General features: G+C 45.9%; 1 protein-coding gene across 2 annotated transcripts in view; it reads right to left on the reverse strand.

Annotated features, from left to right (window-relative positions):
* Window positions 1–13,075: 13,075 nt before the first annotated feature.
* The window catches only part of APBA1 (amyloid beta precursor protein binding family A member 1), a 225,990-nt gene continuing 222,591 nt past the window's right edge, over window positions 13,076–16,474 (reverse strand). For both annotated transcript variants that reach the window (XM_081237623.1, XM_081237622.1), the window contains 2 exons: window positions 15,701–15,841; window positions 13,076–14,926 (listed from right to left, as the gene is read on the reverse strand). In XM_081237623.1, coding sequence (XP_081093749.1) covers window positions 14,855–14,926; window positions 15,701–15,841 — 213 coding nt within the window. In that variant the 3' untranslated portion in view covers window positions 13,076–14,854. The remainder of the gene's footprint in view (window positions 14,927–15,700; window positions 15,842–16,474) is intronic.

Raw genomic sequence — 16,474 nt, forward strand, 5'->3', positions numbered from 1 at the left:
TGGGAGTTCCGTTGTATGTTATTTGTCATTTTTCCCCTGTTGCTTTCAATAATTTTTCTTTGTCTTTAATTTTTGTCAATTTGATTACTGTGTGTCTCAGCATTTTTCTCCTTTGGTTTATCCTGCCTGGGACTCTCTGCGCTTCGTGGACTTCGGTGGCTATTTCTTTTCCCATGCTAGGGAAGTTTTCGACTATAATCTCTTCAAATATTTTCTCGGGTCCTTTCTCTCTCTCTTCTCCATCTGGGACCCCTATAATGCAAATGTTGTTGTGTTTAATGTTGTCCCAGAGGTCTCTTAGGGTGTTTTCATTTATTTTCATTCTTTTTCTTTATTCTGTTCCACAGCAGTGATTTCCACCTTTCTGTCTTCCAGGTCACTTATCCGTTCTTTGCCACAGTTATTCTGCTACTGATTCCTTTTAGTGTATTTTTCATTTCAGTTATTGTATTGTTCATCTCTGTTTGTTTGTTCTTTAATTCTTCTAGGTGTTTGTTCCTTAATTCTTCTAGGTCTTTGTTAAGCATTTCTTGCATCTTCTCGATCTTTGCCTCCATCCTTTTTCCAAGGTCTTGGATCATCTTCACTATCATTATTCCGAATTCTTTTACTGGAAGGTTGCCTATCCCCACCTCATTTCGTTGTTTTTCTGGTGATTTATCTTGTTCCTTGATCTGGTATAAAGTCCTCTGCCTTTTCATTTTCTCTATCTTTCTGTGAATGTGGTTCTCCTTCCACAGGCTGCAGGATTGTAGTTCTTCTTGCTTCTGTTGTCTGCTCTGTGGTGATTGAGTCTATCTTGGAGGCTTGTGCAAGCTTCCTTATGGGAGGGACTGCTGGTGGGTAGAGCTGTGTGTTGCTCTGGTGGGCAGAGCTTTAATCTATATAAACCTCTGGTGGAGGGGACTAGTGCCTGTGTTCTGGTGGATGAGGCTGGATCTTGTCTTTCTGGTTGTCAGGTCCGCGTCTTGTGGTGTGTTTTTGGGTGTCTGTGACCTTAGTATGATTTTAGGCAGCCTCTGTGCTAATGGATGGGGCTGTGTTCATGTCTTCCTAGTTGTTTGCCATAGGCTGTCCAGCACTGTACCTTGCTGGTCATTGAGTGGAGCTCGGTCTTGGCGTTGAGATGGGGATCCCTGGGAGATTTTCGCCATTTGTTATTACGTTTAGCTGGGAGGTCAATGGTGGAGCAATGTTCTGAACTTGGCTCTTCCACCTCAGAGGCACAGCCCTGATGCCTGGCTGGAGCACCAAGAGCCTGTCATCCACACGGCTCAGAATAAAAGGTCGAAAGAAAGAAGATAAAATGAAATAAAATAAAATAAAAGTTATTAAGGTAAAAAATAATTATTAAAAAAAGTTAAAAAGTAATAAAAAAGAAAAGGAAGAGATCAACCCAACCAAAAAAGAAATCCACCAGTGATAAGAAAAGCTAGAAATTATACTAAAAAAAAAAAAACGGAGAGAAAGAACCCTAGGACAAATGGTAAAAAGAAAGCTATACAGGGCTTCCCTGGTGGTGCAGTGGTTGAGAGTCTGCCTGCCGATTCAGGGGACACGGGTTCGTGCCCCGGTCTGGGAAGATCCCACATGCCGTGGAGCGGCTAGGCCCGTGAGCCATGGCTGCTGAGCCTGTGCGTCCGGAGCCCGTGCTCCACAACGGGAGAGGCCACAACAGTGAGAGGCCCGTGTACTGAAAAAAAAAAAAAAGCTATACAGAGATAATCACACACAGAAGCATACACATACACACTCACAAAAAGAGAAAGAGGGAAATATATATATATATATATATATATATATATATATATATATATATATATATATATATATACATACACATATCATTGCTTCCAAAGTTCACCTCCTCAATTTGGGCTGATTTGTTGTCTATTCAGGTGTTTCACAGATTTAGGGTACATCAAGTTGATTGTCGAGGTTTAATCCGCTGCTCCTGAGGTTGCTGGGATAAATTTCCCTTTCTCTTCTTTGTTCACACAGCTCCTGGGGTTCAGCTTTGGATTTGGCCTTGCCTCTTTGTGTAGGTCACCTGAGGGCATCTGTTCTTCACTCAGACAGGACCGGGTTAAAGAACCAGCTGATTTGGGGGCTCTGGCTTACTCAGGCGGGGTGGGAGGAAGGGGTACGGAGTGCGGGGCGAGCCTGCGGCGGCAGAGGCCACCGTAACATTGCAGCAGCCTTAGGTGCACCATGCATTCTCCCGGGGAAGTTATCCCTGGATCACGGAACCCTGGCAGTGGCAAGCTGCACACACTCCCGGGAGGGGCAGTGTGGATAGTGAGCTATGCTCGCACCAGGCTTCTTGGTGGCTGCAGCAGCAGCCTTAGCATCTCATGCCCGTCTCTGGGGTGTGTTCTGATAGCCGCGGTTTGCCCTGGTCTCTGGAGCTCGCTCAGGTGGCGCTCTTAATCCCCTCTCCTCACGCACCCTGAAACAATGGTCTCTTGCCTCTTAGGCAGCTCCAGACCTTTTCCCGGACTCCCTCCCGGCTAGCTGTGGCGCACTAGCCGCCTTCAGGCTGTGTTCACGCAGCCAACCCCAGTCCTCTCCCTGGGATCCGACCTCCAAAGCCCGAACCTCAGCTACCAGCCCCGCCCACCCCGGCGGGTGAGCAGACAGGCCTCTCTGGCTGGTGAGTGTTGGTCAGCACCGATCCTCTGTGCGAGAATCTCTCTGCTTTGCCCTCTGCACCCCTGTTGCTGCGCTCTCCTCCGCGGCTCCGAAGCTTCCTGCCTCCACCACCCTCCTTCTCTGCCCGTGATGGGGCTTCCTAGTGTGTGGAAACATTTCCTCCTTCACGGCTCCCTTCCACTGGTGCAGGTCCCATCCCTATTCTTTTGTCTCTGTTTTTTCTTTTTTCTTTTACCCTACCCAGGTACGTGGGGAGTTTCTTGCCTTTTGGGAGGCCTGAGGTCTTTTGTCAGCATTCAGTAGGTGTTCTGTAGGAGTTGTTCCACATGTAGATGTATTTCTGATGTATTTGTGGGGTGAAAGGTGATCTCTACGTCTTACTCTTCCGCCATCTTGAAGCTCCTAAATCTAACCATTTTTAAGTGTAAAGTTTTGTGGCATTAAGTACATTCCCACTGTTGTGCAGCCATAACCACCACCTGTCTTCATGACTTTTCCCACCTTCTCAAATGGAAATTCCATACCCATTAAACAAAAACTCCCCATTCTTCCCTCTCTCAACCCCTAGCAACTACCATTCTTCTTTCTGTCTCTATGAATTTGTCTTCTCTAGATATCTCATTAAAGTGAGGTCATGAAGTATTTGTCCCTTTGTGACTGGCTCATTTCACTTGGCATAGTTGTATTAAGTCTTCTTCCATGTTGTAGCATGTGTCAGACTTTGCTTCCTTCTTAAGGCTGTATCATATTCCATTTTATATGTCTACCACATTGTTTATTCATTAACCCTGTGTTAGGTACTTGGGTTGCTTCCACTCTGACTATTGTGTATAATGCTGCTATGAACATGGGTGCCCAAATATCTGTTCGAATCCCTGCTTTCAGTTCTTTTTCTGTGCTTTATTTTTCTGTGTAGCATTATCATCCAACAGTTCTCCTTCTACCCCCAACTAGAGATGCAAATGATTTTTGCTTAGAAAAGATAATCCCAAAGTTATAGTTGTAGGTCCTTAAAGGACATTAACCAATTATATCTAACCTAGTAATTTCATTCTCTTTCATTTTTAAAAAATCTTAGTTCTTCAAAGTACTCTTTTGAAGAGCTTTACCATCTTGTTTCATCATAAATGATTAATAAATCTTTGATGTGTTCATTCTATATTTGTATGAGTTAGATTTTTGTTTTTTAATTATTTATTGAAGTATAGTTGGTTTACAATGTTGTGTTAATTTCTGCTGTACAGCAAAGTGATTCAGTTATACATATATACATATATACATTTTTTAATATTATTTTCCATTATGGTTTATCACAGGATTTTTTTTTTTTTTTTTTTTTTTTGCGGTACACGGGCCTCTCACTGTTGTGGCCTCTCCCGTTGCGGAGCACAGGCTCCGGACGCGCAGGCTCAGCGGCCATGGCTCACGGGCCCAGCTGCTCTGTGGCATGTGGGATCTTCCCAGACTGGGGCACGAACCTGCGTCCCCTGCATCGGCAGGTGGACTCTCAACCACTGCGCCACCAGGGAAGCCCATATCACAGGATATTGAATAGAGTTTTCTGTGCTATACAGTAGGACCTTGTTGTTTATCCAGTCTTTATATAATAATTTACATCTGCTAACCCCAACCTCACACTCCATCCCTCCCCCAACCCCCTCCCCCTTGGCAACCACCAGTCTGTTCTCTATGTCCATGGTTCTGTTTCTCTTTCATAGTTAGGTTCATTTGTGTCATATTTTAGATTCCACATATAAGTGATATCATATGGTATGTTTCTTTCTGACTTAGTATGATAATCTCTAGTTGCATCCATGTTGCTGCAAATGGCATTATTTCTTTCTTTTTTATGGCTGAGTAGTATTCCATTGTATATATACCACATTGTCTTTATCCATTCATCTGTTGATGGACATTTAGGTTGTTTGCATGTCTTGGCTATTGTGAATAGTGATGCTATGAACATGGGGGTGCATGTATCTTTTTGGATTAGAGTTTTGTCTGCATATAGGCCCAGGAGTAGGATTGCTAGATCATATGGTAGTTCTATCAATATTTTTAGTTTTCTGAGGAACCTCCATACTGTTTTCCACAGTGGCTGCACCAACAGTGCAGGAGGGTTCCCTTTTCTCTCTCCAGCATTTGTTATTTATAGAGCTTTTAATGATGGCCATTCTGACTAGTGTGAGGTAGTACCTCAATGTAGTTTTGATTTGCACTTGAGAGTCAGATTTTTGACTTTTAAAAATTTATGCATTGACATTCCAGAAGTGTTTACTAGGAACTAAAATCTGCATTTGTGGAAAATTAAATGAATTACTAGTTCATAGTGCTCTGCAAGCAAGCTAGGCTGGGGCTGCAGGTGTGCTGGTGTCCCCTGAACTAAGTGGAGACACCAACAGCATATACACTCACAGGGTTGGGGGCCCTCCTGAGTCGTGGCCACTGCTTGTACAGTCCGGGGACATGCAAATCCTGGGGGAGCTTATGAAGACCTGGATCTCTGGGGCCCCCGATCCTCACACAGTCCCCACGAGGTAGATGCCATTTTGCAGATGAGGAAACAAGCTCCGAGGGGTTAAGTAACTGAAATCATGGTATAAGGGGAAATTAGAGACGAAAGACTAAAGTGAAAGTTCTGTGATGGTTCTCAATGAATGGTTCTGTGTGCATTGCAATGGTTGGGTAGATTTTTTCTCTCTTCTGCAGTTGCAGCAGAGATAAAAGCTGAGAGGGGAAAGCATGAGGTCTTATCTGTGGTAGAGGCAGCCTCAGCCATGGGGACAGACACCACCTGCAGGGGACAGCACACCTCCAGGGGGCTTGCTGAGAGGTGCCAAAGAAGAGGATCCATCACCAGCTGCCGCTCCCACATCATCCTGGTGACATGAGGATCGTGGCAGGGTGCTGCCATTGGGGGGAGAGCAGAATGTAGGAAAGGAGCTCTTTACACCCCTTCATCCCATGGGGTGAGGAAAGAGGTATTTCTCCTGCCCCAAGCCAAGGGAGGTGAACCCCAAGAGAATCACTTGTGAATTTTGGGTGCCCCAGCCCTCCCCCCACACTGGTGACCATCTTATCTGGGGGACCGGCTGGTGGAAAGCATTGTTGATGGAGACATGGCTCATGGGATGGCCAAGTGAGAGAGGTCAAGGGTCCCCAGCCACGTGTCCTCTGAGGGATGAGTGAAATAGATGTCAAACGAGTTTGCTGGCTGGTGGGACTGGGGGCTGCAGACTTGCTGGGGACATAGCTTGGGTTGAGGATGTGTACACTTTAGAGAACTGTGGCCTGAGGGCCCAGTGGGAGGCTGGGGCTGAGGGCTGGAGGGACCCCCAGTGCCTGGGGGCTGCTCACCGTTTGTCTACGTGGAGTCCCTAGTCAATGAACTGGATCAGCAGAAGGACCCAGACAAGGAGAGGCCTGTGACCTTTCCAAGCCCAACATCTAAAGTTGGGAGATCTCTGCCCAGCTCCCACCCATGACCTTTCCTTAAAGGGGTCATGCAGAGAGGGAGGGAGACAGGGGGAAAGCTAAGCCCCCCCACCAGCCCCTGGAGCCAAAGTCCAGCCTGGAGGTGGGCAGCTCTTTTCTTTTTTAAATTGAAGTATAGTTGATTTACAGTGTTGTGATAATTACTACTATACAGCAAAGTGATTCCGTTATACATATATATACATTTTTAAAATATTCTTTTCCATTATGGTTTATCATAGGATACTGAATATAGTTCTCTGTGCTCTACAGTAGGATCTTGTTCTTTATCCATTCTATAATAGCTTACCTCTGCTAACCCTAACCTCCCACTCCATCCTTCCCCAATCCCCTCCCACTTGGCAGCCACCAGTCTGTTCTCTATGTCTCTGAATCTGTTTCAGTTTCGTAGATAGGTTCATTTGTGTCATATTTTAGATTCCACGTAGAAGTGATATCATATGGTATTTGTCTTGCTCTTTCTGACTGACTTCACTTAGTATGATAATCTCTAGTTGCATCCATGTTTCTGCAAATGGCATTATTTTGTTCTTTTTTAAAAAATAAATTTATTTATTTTATTATTTTATTTTATTTTATTTTTTGGCTGCTTTGGGTCTTCATTGCTGCATGCAGGCTTTTCTCTGGTTGCAGTGAGCGGGGGCTACTCTTTGTTGTGGTGCATGGGCTTCTCATTGCGGTGGCTTCTCTTGTTGCTGGCATGGGCTCTAGGCGGGCAGGCTTTAGTAGTTGTGGCTCACGGGCTCTAGAGCGCAGGCTCAGTAGTTGTGGCACACGGGCTTAGTTGCTCCACGGCATGTGGGATCTTCCTGGACCAGAGCTCGAACCCATGACCCCTGCATTGGCAGGTGGATTTTTAACCACTGAGCCACCAGGGAAGCCCCATTTTGTTCTTTTTTATGGCTGAGTAGTATTCCATTATATACATATACCACATCTTTATCCATTCATCTGTTGATGGACATTTAAGTTGTTTCCATGTCTACGCTATTGTGAATAGTGCTGCTATGAACATAGGGGTGCATGTGTCTTTTTGAATTGTAGTTTTATCTGGATATATGCCCAGGAGTGGGATTGCTGGATCATGTGGTAACTCTATTTTTAGTTTTCTGAGGAAACTCCATACTGTTTTCCACAGTGGCTGCACCAACTTACATTCCCACTAGCAGTTAGGAGGGTTCCCTTTTCTCTCCACCCTCTGCAGCATTTGTTGTTTGTAGACTTTTTAATGATGGCCATTCCGACTGGTGTGAGGTGGTACCTCACTGCAGTTTTGATTTGCATTTCTCTAATAATTCGTGATGTTGAGCATCTTTTCATGTGACTATTGGCCATCTGTACTGCTTCTTCAGAGAAATGTCTGTTTAGGTCTTCAGCCCATTTTTGGATAGGGTTGTTTGATTTCTTGTTGTTGAGTTGTATGAGCTGTTTGTATATTTTGGAAATTAAGCCCTTGTTTGTCGCATTGTTTGCAAATATTTTCTCCCATTCTGTAGGTTGTCTTTTTGTTCTGTTTATGGTTTCCTTTGCCATGTAAAAACTTGTAAGTTTGATTAGGTCCCATTTGTTTATTTTTGTTTTTATTTCTATTGCCTTGGGTGACCAAATTAAGAGCACATTGGTACGATTTACATCAGAGAATGTTTTGCCTATGTTCTCTTCTAGGAGTTTTATGGTGTCATGTCTTAACGTTTACATCTTTAAGAGGTGGGGCAGCTTTGATTGAATAGGAATTGAGGTTTGCAAAAGATAGAAACCTGGAAAGAAAACAGTGTAAGAACCAAGAGACCAAAAAGTATAATGCTGAGTTCATCAGCTGTGACAGAACGGGAAGTCCTAGCACAGTTGGGAGCCATTGGAAAAACAAACATAAGTCCTTGAATTCTCTGTGCCTTAGTTTCCTCATCTACAAAATGGGCATACTAGTGGCATCTACCTCTTAGAGGTGCTGTGAGGATTAACTGAGTTAATCTGTGTAAAGGGCTGGAACAGTGCCTGGCACATAGAAGGTACTTAAAAGACAGGTTTTTGGTCATTTTCCAAGTTGTAACTTCTCCACACATCAGTGAGATGTGTTTTCTTTCTGATTTCCTTGACAGCAGGCATCTCTATGTGGTGAGATCTGCCTTCTGTGAGAGGGGAGAAAGGAGGGGAGGAAGCCCCTGGGGCCAGGCTGCAGGACAGCCAGAATGGCCACATTCTTTCAGCAGCCCTAACTCATGGACCCTCAACAGCTGGGACTAGGCTTTGTAGAGGGAAGACTGGGCAGTTGTGTCCACAGAGGAGAAGCATTAAAGGCATTTTGCTTTAGAAACATGGCTAGATACTCTGTGTTGGGGAACTGGGTGCCCCCAGCCCATCATTGGCAGCAGGGAAGTCATGCGCAGCAAGCTTAAAAAGCAGAATTATAAAGAGCACCAGAAGAGCCTTCAGCCAGGCCACATGGGAGAAACGGGACAGGGCAGAGTTTCCCTTCCACTATCTACTTAACCAAGGCTACCTCCCCTCATTGGACATTTCTTGAGAAAGGTAATTAACCTCTATTTCTCTTCCTTCCCTTAGAAGTCCAGAGGGTTCCTCTCTCTCATTCATTGAACTCCAAGGAGGCTGACAAGACTGTGGATTATCGGCTTTAACAGGTGACACAGCCTATTGTGTTTTTTCTTCTCTTATAGGTAAGTTTTCTGAGTTGTGGTATACAGATGAATTTATTTTTTATTGGGGTATAGTTCTTTTACAATGTTCTGTTAGTTTCTATACAGCAGGTTCTCATTAGTTATCTATTTTATACATATTAGTGTATATACATTAATCCCAATCTCCCAGTTCATCCCATGCCCCCCTTTCCCCCCTTGGTGTCCATACGTTTGTTCTCTACATCTTTGTCTCTATTTCTGCCTTGCAAACCAGTTCATCTGTACCATTTTTCTAGATTCCACAAATATGCGTTAATATATGATATTTGTTTTTCTCTTTCTGACTTACTTCACTATATATGACAGTCTCTAGGGCCATCCACGTCTCTACAAATGACCCAATTTCGTTCATTTTTATAGCTGAGTAATATTCCATTGTATATATGTACCACAACTTCTTTATCCATTCATCTGTTGATGGACATTTAGGTTGCTTCCATAACCTGCCTATTGTAAATAGTGTTACAATAAACATTGGGGTGCATGTGTCTTTTTGAATTATGGTTTTCTCTGGGTATATGCCATTATTACTCAACATAGTTTTGGAAGTCCTAGCCACGGCAATCAGAGAAGAAAAAGAAAAAACAAGGAATACAAATTGGAAAAGAAGAAGTAAAACTGTCACTGTTTACAGATGACATGATACTATACACAGCCACCAGAAAACTACTATAGCTAATCAATGAATTTGGCAAAGTTGCAGGATACAAAATTAATGCACAGAAATCTCTTGCATTCCTATACACTAACAACGAAAGATCAGAAAGAGAAATTAAGGAAACAATCCCATTCACCATGGCAACAAAAAGAATAAAAATGCCTAGGAATAAACCTCCCTAAGGAGGTAAAAGACCCACACTCAGAAAACTATAAGACACTGATGAAAGAAATCAAAGAAGACACAAACAGGTGGAGAGATATACCACGTTCTTGGATTGGAAGAATCAATATTGTGAAAATGACTATACTACCCAAAGCAATGTACAGGTTCAATGCACTCCCTATCAAATTACCAATGGCATTTTTCACAGAACTAGAACCAAAAAATCTTAAAATTCGTATGGAGACGCAAAAGACCCTGAATGGCCAAAGCAATCTTGAGAAAAAAAAAATGGAGCTGGAGGAGTCAAACTCCCTGACTTCAGAATATACTACAAAGCTACAGCAATCAAGACAGTATGGTACTGGCACAAAAACAGAGATATAGATCAATGGAACAGGATAGAAAGCCCAGAGATAAACCCACGCACCTACTGTCAACTAACCTATGACAAAGGAGGCAAGGATATACAATGGAGAAAGGACTGCCTCTTCAGTAAGTGGTGCTGGGAAAACTGGACAGCTATATGTAAAAGAAGGAAATTAGAACACTCCCTAACACCATACACAAAAATAAACCCCAAATGGATTAAGGACCTAAATATAAGGCCAGACACAATAAAACTCTTAGAGGAAAATATATGCAGAATACTCTTTGACATAAATCGCAGCAAGATCTTTTTTGACCCACTTCCTAGATAAATAGAAGTAAAAACAAAAAATAAACAAATGGGACCTAATGAAACTTAAAAGCTTTTGCACAGCAAAGGAAACTATAAACGAGATGAAAAGACAACCCTCAGAATGGGAGAAAATATTTGCAAATGAATCAACTGACAAAGGATTAATCTCCAAAATATACAAACAGCTCATGCAGCTCAATATCAAAAAAAACAAACAACCCAATCAAAAAATGGGCAGAAGACCTTAACAGACATTTCTCCAAAGAAGACATACAGATGGCCAAGAGGTACGTGAAAAGATGCTCAATATCACTAATTATTAGAGAAAAGCAAACCAAGACTACAATGAGGTATCACCTCACACTGGTGAGAATGGTCATCATCAGAAAATCTACAAACAGTTAAGTGCTAGAGAGGCTGTGGAGAAAAGGGAACCCTCTTGCACTGTTGGTGGGAATGTAAATTGATACAGCCACTATGGAGAACAGTATGGAGGTTCCTTAAAAAACTAAAAATAGAACTACCATATGACCGAGCAATCCCACTACTGGGCACATACCCTGAGAAAACCGTAATTCAAACAGACACAGCCTATTGTGTTTTACAGCTGTGTTGGTTTCATAGAACCTGCCCGTTTAGGAAATGGTGTCTGGGCTGTGAGCAGGTCCCATGGGATGGGTAGGAGATGGCCTTTTGGGATGATGTCATCTTTCCCCCACTTTCAGTCTTGTCCCTCCCCTGAAACAGTAAGACACTCAGCCCGGGCCAAGAGGTGAAGTTCTTGTTTATTGTTGCAGCAACTCTTACAGACATTAGCGTTCAGTTAAATAAAGGAAGAGAACACATTAAATACATCACAACCCCCAAAACGGTATGGAAGAGGGGAGGGTGGGCCAGCCCGGTGACCAGACTGTCAGAGGAAGTACATTCAGTGGGTGTGCGGCATCAACATTCCAGGCTCACGTGTATATAGATCTTATTTATATATTTATTTATATTTATATATAGAGATCATTGAGTTTTGTGTATACAAAGAACCATATTGTTACAAATACAATACTATACTTCTCCCAGCGCTTTACAATAAGCTCTATTTCACCCTCTTTACAGAACAATAGTACAAGTTCATACTCTAGGGACTGCTGAATATGTACACGGAATTTCCTTCTCACACGGTCCTCACGACTGCCTTGATGGAGGGTCGGGACGTAAGGTCAGGGTTGTGTGCTCAAGTTGGACTCAACCAGGGAAGGAGCAGACAGACATGAAACTCAAACCAGCAAGTGGCCTTGTAAGTGGGAGAGTAAACACACCTAAGAGGAGGTGTCCTTGGTTGTAAACATTGTTAACAGCCTCACCGCTGGGCTGAGGGACCCAAGAAGGGCTTGTGGGTGGGTCTCATCTGCGTGCAGACGGGGTGACGGGTGTGAAAAGGGGTGGTGGGAGTGATGGGGAGGTAGTAGGTTACTCTGGGACTCTCTGAGGCCGGTGCTGATGGGCAATGTTCAGAAAGCAGACCTGGCTGCAGGGACTCGGAGTCCAGTGCCCCGTGATGGGCTCCAGGCCTGGAGGAGCCACTCCAGTGAGGGGAGTGGGCTCCAGGCATTGGTCTCTGGGGGCTTCGTCCTCTCGTGAACCCAAGGTTGATGGTGGCTCCCTGAAATGCTCACATTTGAGAAGGCAGAGGCAGGGTGGGTTCTGGTGCATCCTGGCTGGACCCAGAGGGGTCGACGGATCTAGGAATCTGTCCCCAACGCTGAGTCACCAGCATGTCCTAGCCAAGCTGCAAGAGTGGCTTTCTGCCCGGGGCCATGTTTGGGAAGGCTGCTCTGTACATAGTCTTCCCCATTACATGGGGTTTCAGATATTTACATATGTAACTATATATACTGGGATGTCAGAAGGGAAACAGACCACCACCTCCCGTGGGACTTTCAAAAACAGAGTTACTATTAAGATTCTGGCTCCTTGGTTAACTTCCGAAGGTGGGCTGATTCCCTCCATCCAGTGGGAGCAGGGAAAAGAATACACTACAGCCCGCTGAACCTGGACCAAGCTCCGGAAACATTCGCTATCTGGGCATGAGGAGCCACTTTTACGAACACAAAGGTACGTGGTGGGTAATCTTATGCTGAAATGTTAGCCTTCTAGGAGAGTTCACCTCACTGGCCTTTTCAGCACCTGTCAAACTTCCCAAGATTTTTGTGCAGTAGCAATAGAAAGTATATTCTGTCTCCCTCTCCTTTGGGTGAAGAGCCTTATGTAATTATGTGGGAGGCTGCCCAGGGACATGCTGGTGGGGTTCCCGTTCCCTGGCCGATTGTGGGGGCTCGGAACGGGCCCTCGGGCAGGTGGCTCAAGCAGTCACCCTGGGAACTGATGGCATGAGCCTCTCTCCAGTGACTTCCCAAGGCTCCTCATGCCTGAAAATACCACCCAGAATGCTTCATTCCTGTTTTACCCACTCCTTCTGGCAAAGGAAAGATGAACTTAGGACTCTTTAGTATTTAATTATATGTCGTCAGACACTACGGTTTGGTAAGTGGAGCTGAGGTTCCCGGCCTCTCACGTTTGCAGTGGGTCAGCCTTGGGGCTGGGCTCCCAGCAGCATTCAGCTCAGTGTCCTCAAAAGTCATCCAGGGGTCCCAGACTGCCCAGCCTGGACCCTTGGAGAAGGGGCATCCCCTTCCTAAAGGGGACATGCAGGCAGCACAGCCACTCTTCAGCAGGGCCTGTCTCACAGTCACACTGGGAGTCCAGCCACTGACGCTGCTCAAACAACCAGCTTTCCTGACTCTAAGCAGAAAACTCAAGACAGCACAGAGATCCCAGGGGTACTGACCACTCAGCTCTCCGGCGCAAGTATCTTGTTCCCAATCTTTTCATATTCACTTTCTCCCTCCCTGAAATCCCTCCATTCGACGTATAAATCCATACTATCCAACACGTGCTCACCGGGTTCCTATTTCCATGGACACAACATAAATAACGCAGATGCTGAGAACAGGGACTATATTAATATCACAAAATATATTAGTTTCTCTTCCTGTCTTTGCAGAGGTCACGAGCAAAACAAAACAAAAACCAAACCAAGCCACACCCCACCCACATGAAAACAAAATGCTCTTTGGAGTGAAAACTGGCTCAGAATCATGGTATTACTAAAACATCTGCAACAAACTGAGACAAAACCCATGGACATGAGGCACCTGATAAAACACGTAATGTTCCACACCAAATAAAAGCTTTTTCAGGCCCACGAGGCAGCAAGATGTTTCTGGAATACATTTGGGGCTTCTTAGGCATTGCTTGAGGTCATGATTGTCCCCTTAGTTTTGTGGTTTATATACTGTTCTGGGCTCTCAAAGGTCACATCCTGCCTCATGGTCCTGAGTGGAGAACAAGGCTGGTCCCACCTTGGGCCAGGAAGCATAACATGATTCCACCGGGCCTCATCTTCAAGGGGAACAGTCCACCGCTCCCAGACTCCCAGTGTGGGATGTGTGTGTCCGGGTGGAGGCGCGAGGGGAGTCCACCAGAACACTTCCAGCCAAGGCGGTGCTGGCAGGGCCAGGCCTCAGCCTCAGAGGGGCGGTTCTCTTCAGACAGGGCTCACCAGTCCCTGCAGGCCTCACCTGCTGGGGGAGGGGGCCTCACAGGGAGGTGACGTGGGTTTTCCAGGGGCTCTGGGTGCCTCACTGGCGGCAGGGAGAAGAGAAGGCTGAAATATAGGCAAGTGAGACTGTGTATGTACGTGTGATGTAGAAGGAGGCAGGAAGCACCTGCCTGTGTTTAGCTAATGGTTGGTAACCTTGGGAAGCCACGGATGCCCTGGGAATCGCCCAGTTCTCTGCAACATGAAGGTATTCTTGTCCACGGCAGTTCCCCTTCTATCCTGGGTGAAAAGGTTCGCGTTAGAAAACACAATTATGTTGAAACTAAAACTATAGAAGAGGCATAAGGTTGGCTCAGAAATTCTGGGCAGAAATAACGTATGATGCCCCACGTACATGGTGGACAGGCATATCCGTAAAGACACAGGCTGGTCCTCTCTGTTACTACCATATTCCCATAAATTGACTGGAGGAGAGCAGAGATCAGCGGTTGGATCATAGGCACTGCTGAATCGGCTTCTTCACCACCCCTAGGAGTTCCTTCTAAGAGGTCTGCACCTCTTGGGAAGGGAAGATCCTTCCTGAGCAGTGACAACCCTCTTCAGGACCCCCAAGGGTCCTTCAGGATGGTCCTGGGCAGATTCTGGGTGGATACTGGCTGCTCTCCAGCCTCAAGGGAGTGCATACAAAACTTCCCTGGTGTTAAAAAAAAAAAAGCAAACTAGAGAGAGACAGAGAACAGAGAAGGAGGTCTCTGTGGATTCTTTTCCTTCTGTGTCAAACTGAGTGCTGGGTATGAGAGGGGAATATCTCAGTGGGCACACAGATGTAGCACGAGAAACACAACCACAAGTGAGGAGAGTCCTCCATGCATGCTGCCCGGGGGGGCGTGGCCTCAGATGTAGACGGGCTGTTCCTGGGCCGTCAGCAGTCTGTACATGGCAGCCGGCATCGTCTTCATGTGAATCTGAGGGCAGAAACGCACTTTAGCGGGGGAACTGAGCCTCCGGGAGCTGTGTGGGCACTGCCCCAGGGCTAGCGGGAGAGGCGGCACCTCTTGCCATGGGACTCCTTTGAAGGTACACCCCTCGTCCCCCCCACCATTCCTAACAGGGGCCTGACGCAGGTGGCCTCCAGGAAGTACGGAATCCATGGGCTTCTAAAAAGTTAGGAGTGACAGAGAGTGAACAATGAAAACCAGGTAAGATGGTTTATTTCCCAAAAGCTCTTGCTCTCACCAGGCCTTTCTTTTTTTTTAAAAAAAGGAGAAAACCCTTAAAACAGAAGGACCACTGTGGGGTTTTGGCTGCTCCTGCCTCCCTCCCTCCCCCGGCAGGAAATCAGCCCCAGAACAGCTGTTCTGACCCCTGCCTGGCCATACCAGGGAACTGTCTCTGGGGAGCTGTTGATTAGATTTGAATCTGACTTAAAATCTTCCAGGCACATTTGGCGGGATTAGCTGGAAAAAATGGAGAGAACTGGGGCAGCTATGGCGAGAAGATACCGACTGGAGAACTAAAGAGAGGAGGTGGAGAAGTGATGCCAGAGGAGAAGGTTGAGGGTGACGTGACGGGATTCTGAGGAGCAGCTCTAAGATGACCACTCGTTACCAGGCTTAAATTCTGGTCCGAGACAGACTGTTCAGTATGGAAGTGTGCTGAGGACAGGGAAGGACACTCAGGAGGGCTTCGTGGAGGGGGCGAGCGCACCAGGGGACCCCCAGCCCCCAACTCTCCCTTACCTCCCCAACAGCATTGGAGAGGATGTGCACGATCTTCTCGTGTGGGGTGGCGACCACACTCTGCCCGTTGATTTCAATGATGCGATGTCCCACGCGGACACCTCCTCTCTCTGCTATTCCCCCTCGCATGAGGCTGCAGATCTATCAGAGTCAAAAGCCAAGTTACCCACCCTGGCCTGCATCGCCTGCTAGGGAACTGGGTGGGGGTGGGAGACTGTCTTTTCTAGAATCCTCCATCCCCAGCACTCTCATCTCTGAGGAGCTGCCATGGTCAGGCTGTGGACATTTACATCTCTTTGTTTCTTTTTATAAGAGATAGGACTCTGGATGCCCAGATGGCCCCCTTTTTCTTGCACTCAGCGTAGGGGATGCAGCACGTCACTGGATTTCGCGCCACAGTGAATTCTGAGTATTTTTCATCCCAGCTCGGTCTTGGTAAAAAGAGCTGTTTGGGCCTGTCACAGAGCTGCCAATGTTTTCAAACTGTCAGCCTGTGTAACACAGTTTAGTATTATCTGGGACTCAAACACTGAACTGTGTAATGCTAGCAGCCCACTTTTTAGGGTCACAGTTACCTCAGTTAAAATGGGGCTAGAACCCCACTTCATGTTCCAAAGTGTGGCCAGCTAGAAGGCAGAAGCTCCCTTTGGCTGTCCCAACTCAGTGGTTCTTGTTCAAACTCCCTTCTGGCAGAAATGGTAATGTGGCTGGTTTTCGTCTCAGTGCAGCCAGGCACTGCAGTGGGCAGAGGCTGCAGGCTTGGGGAGGGCTCTG

The sequence above is a fragment of the Mesoplodon bidens genome (assembly GCF_964165515.1).
Source record: "Mesoplodon bidens genome assembly, chromosome: 6".
NCBI lineage: Eukaryota > Metazoa > Chordata > Mammalia > Artiodactyla > Ziphiidae > Mesoplodon > Mesoplodon bidens.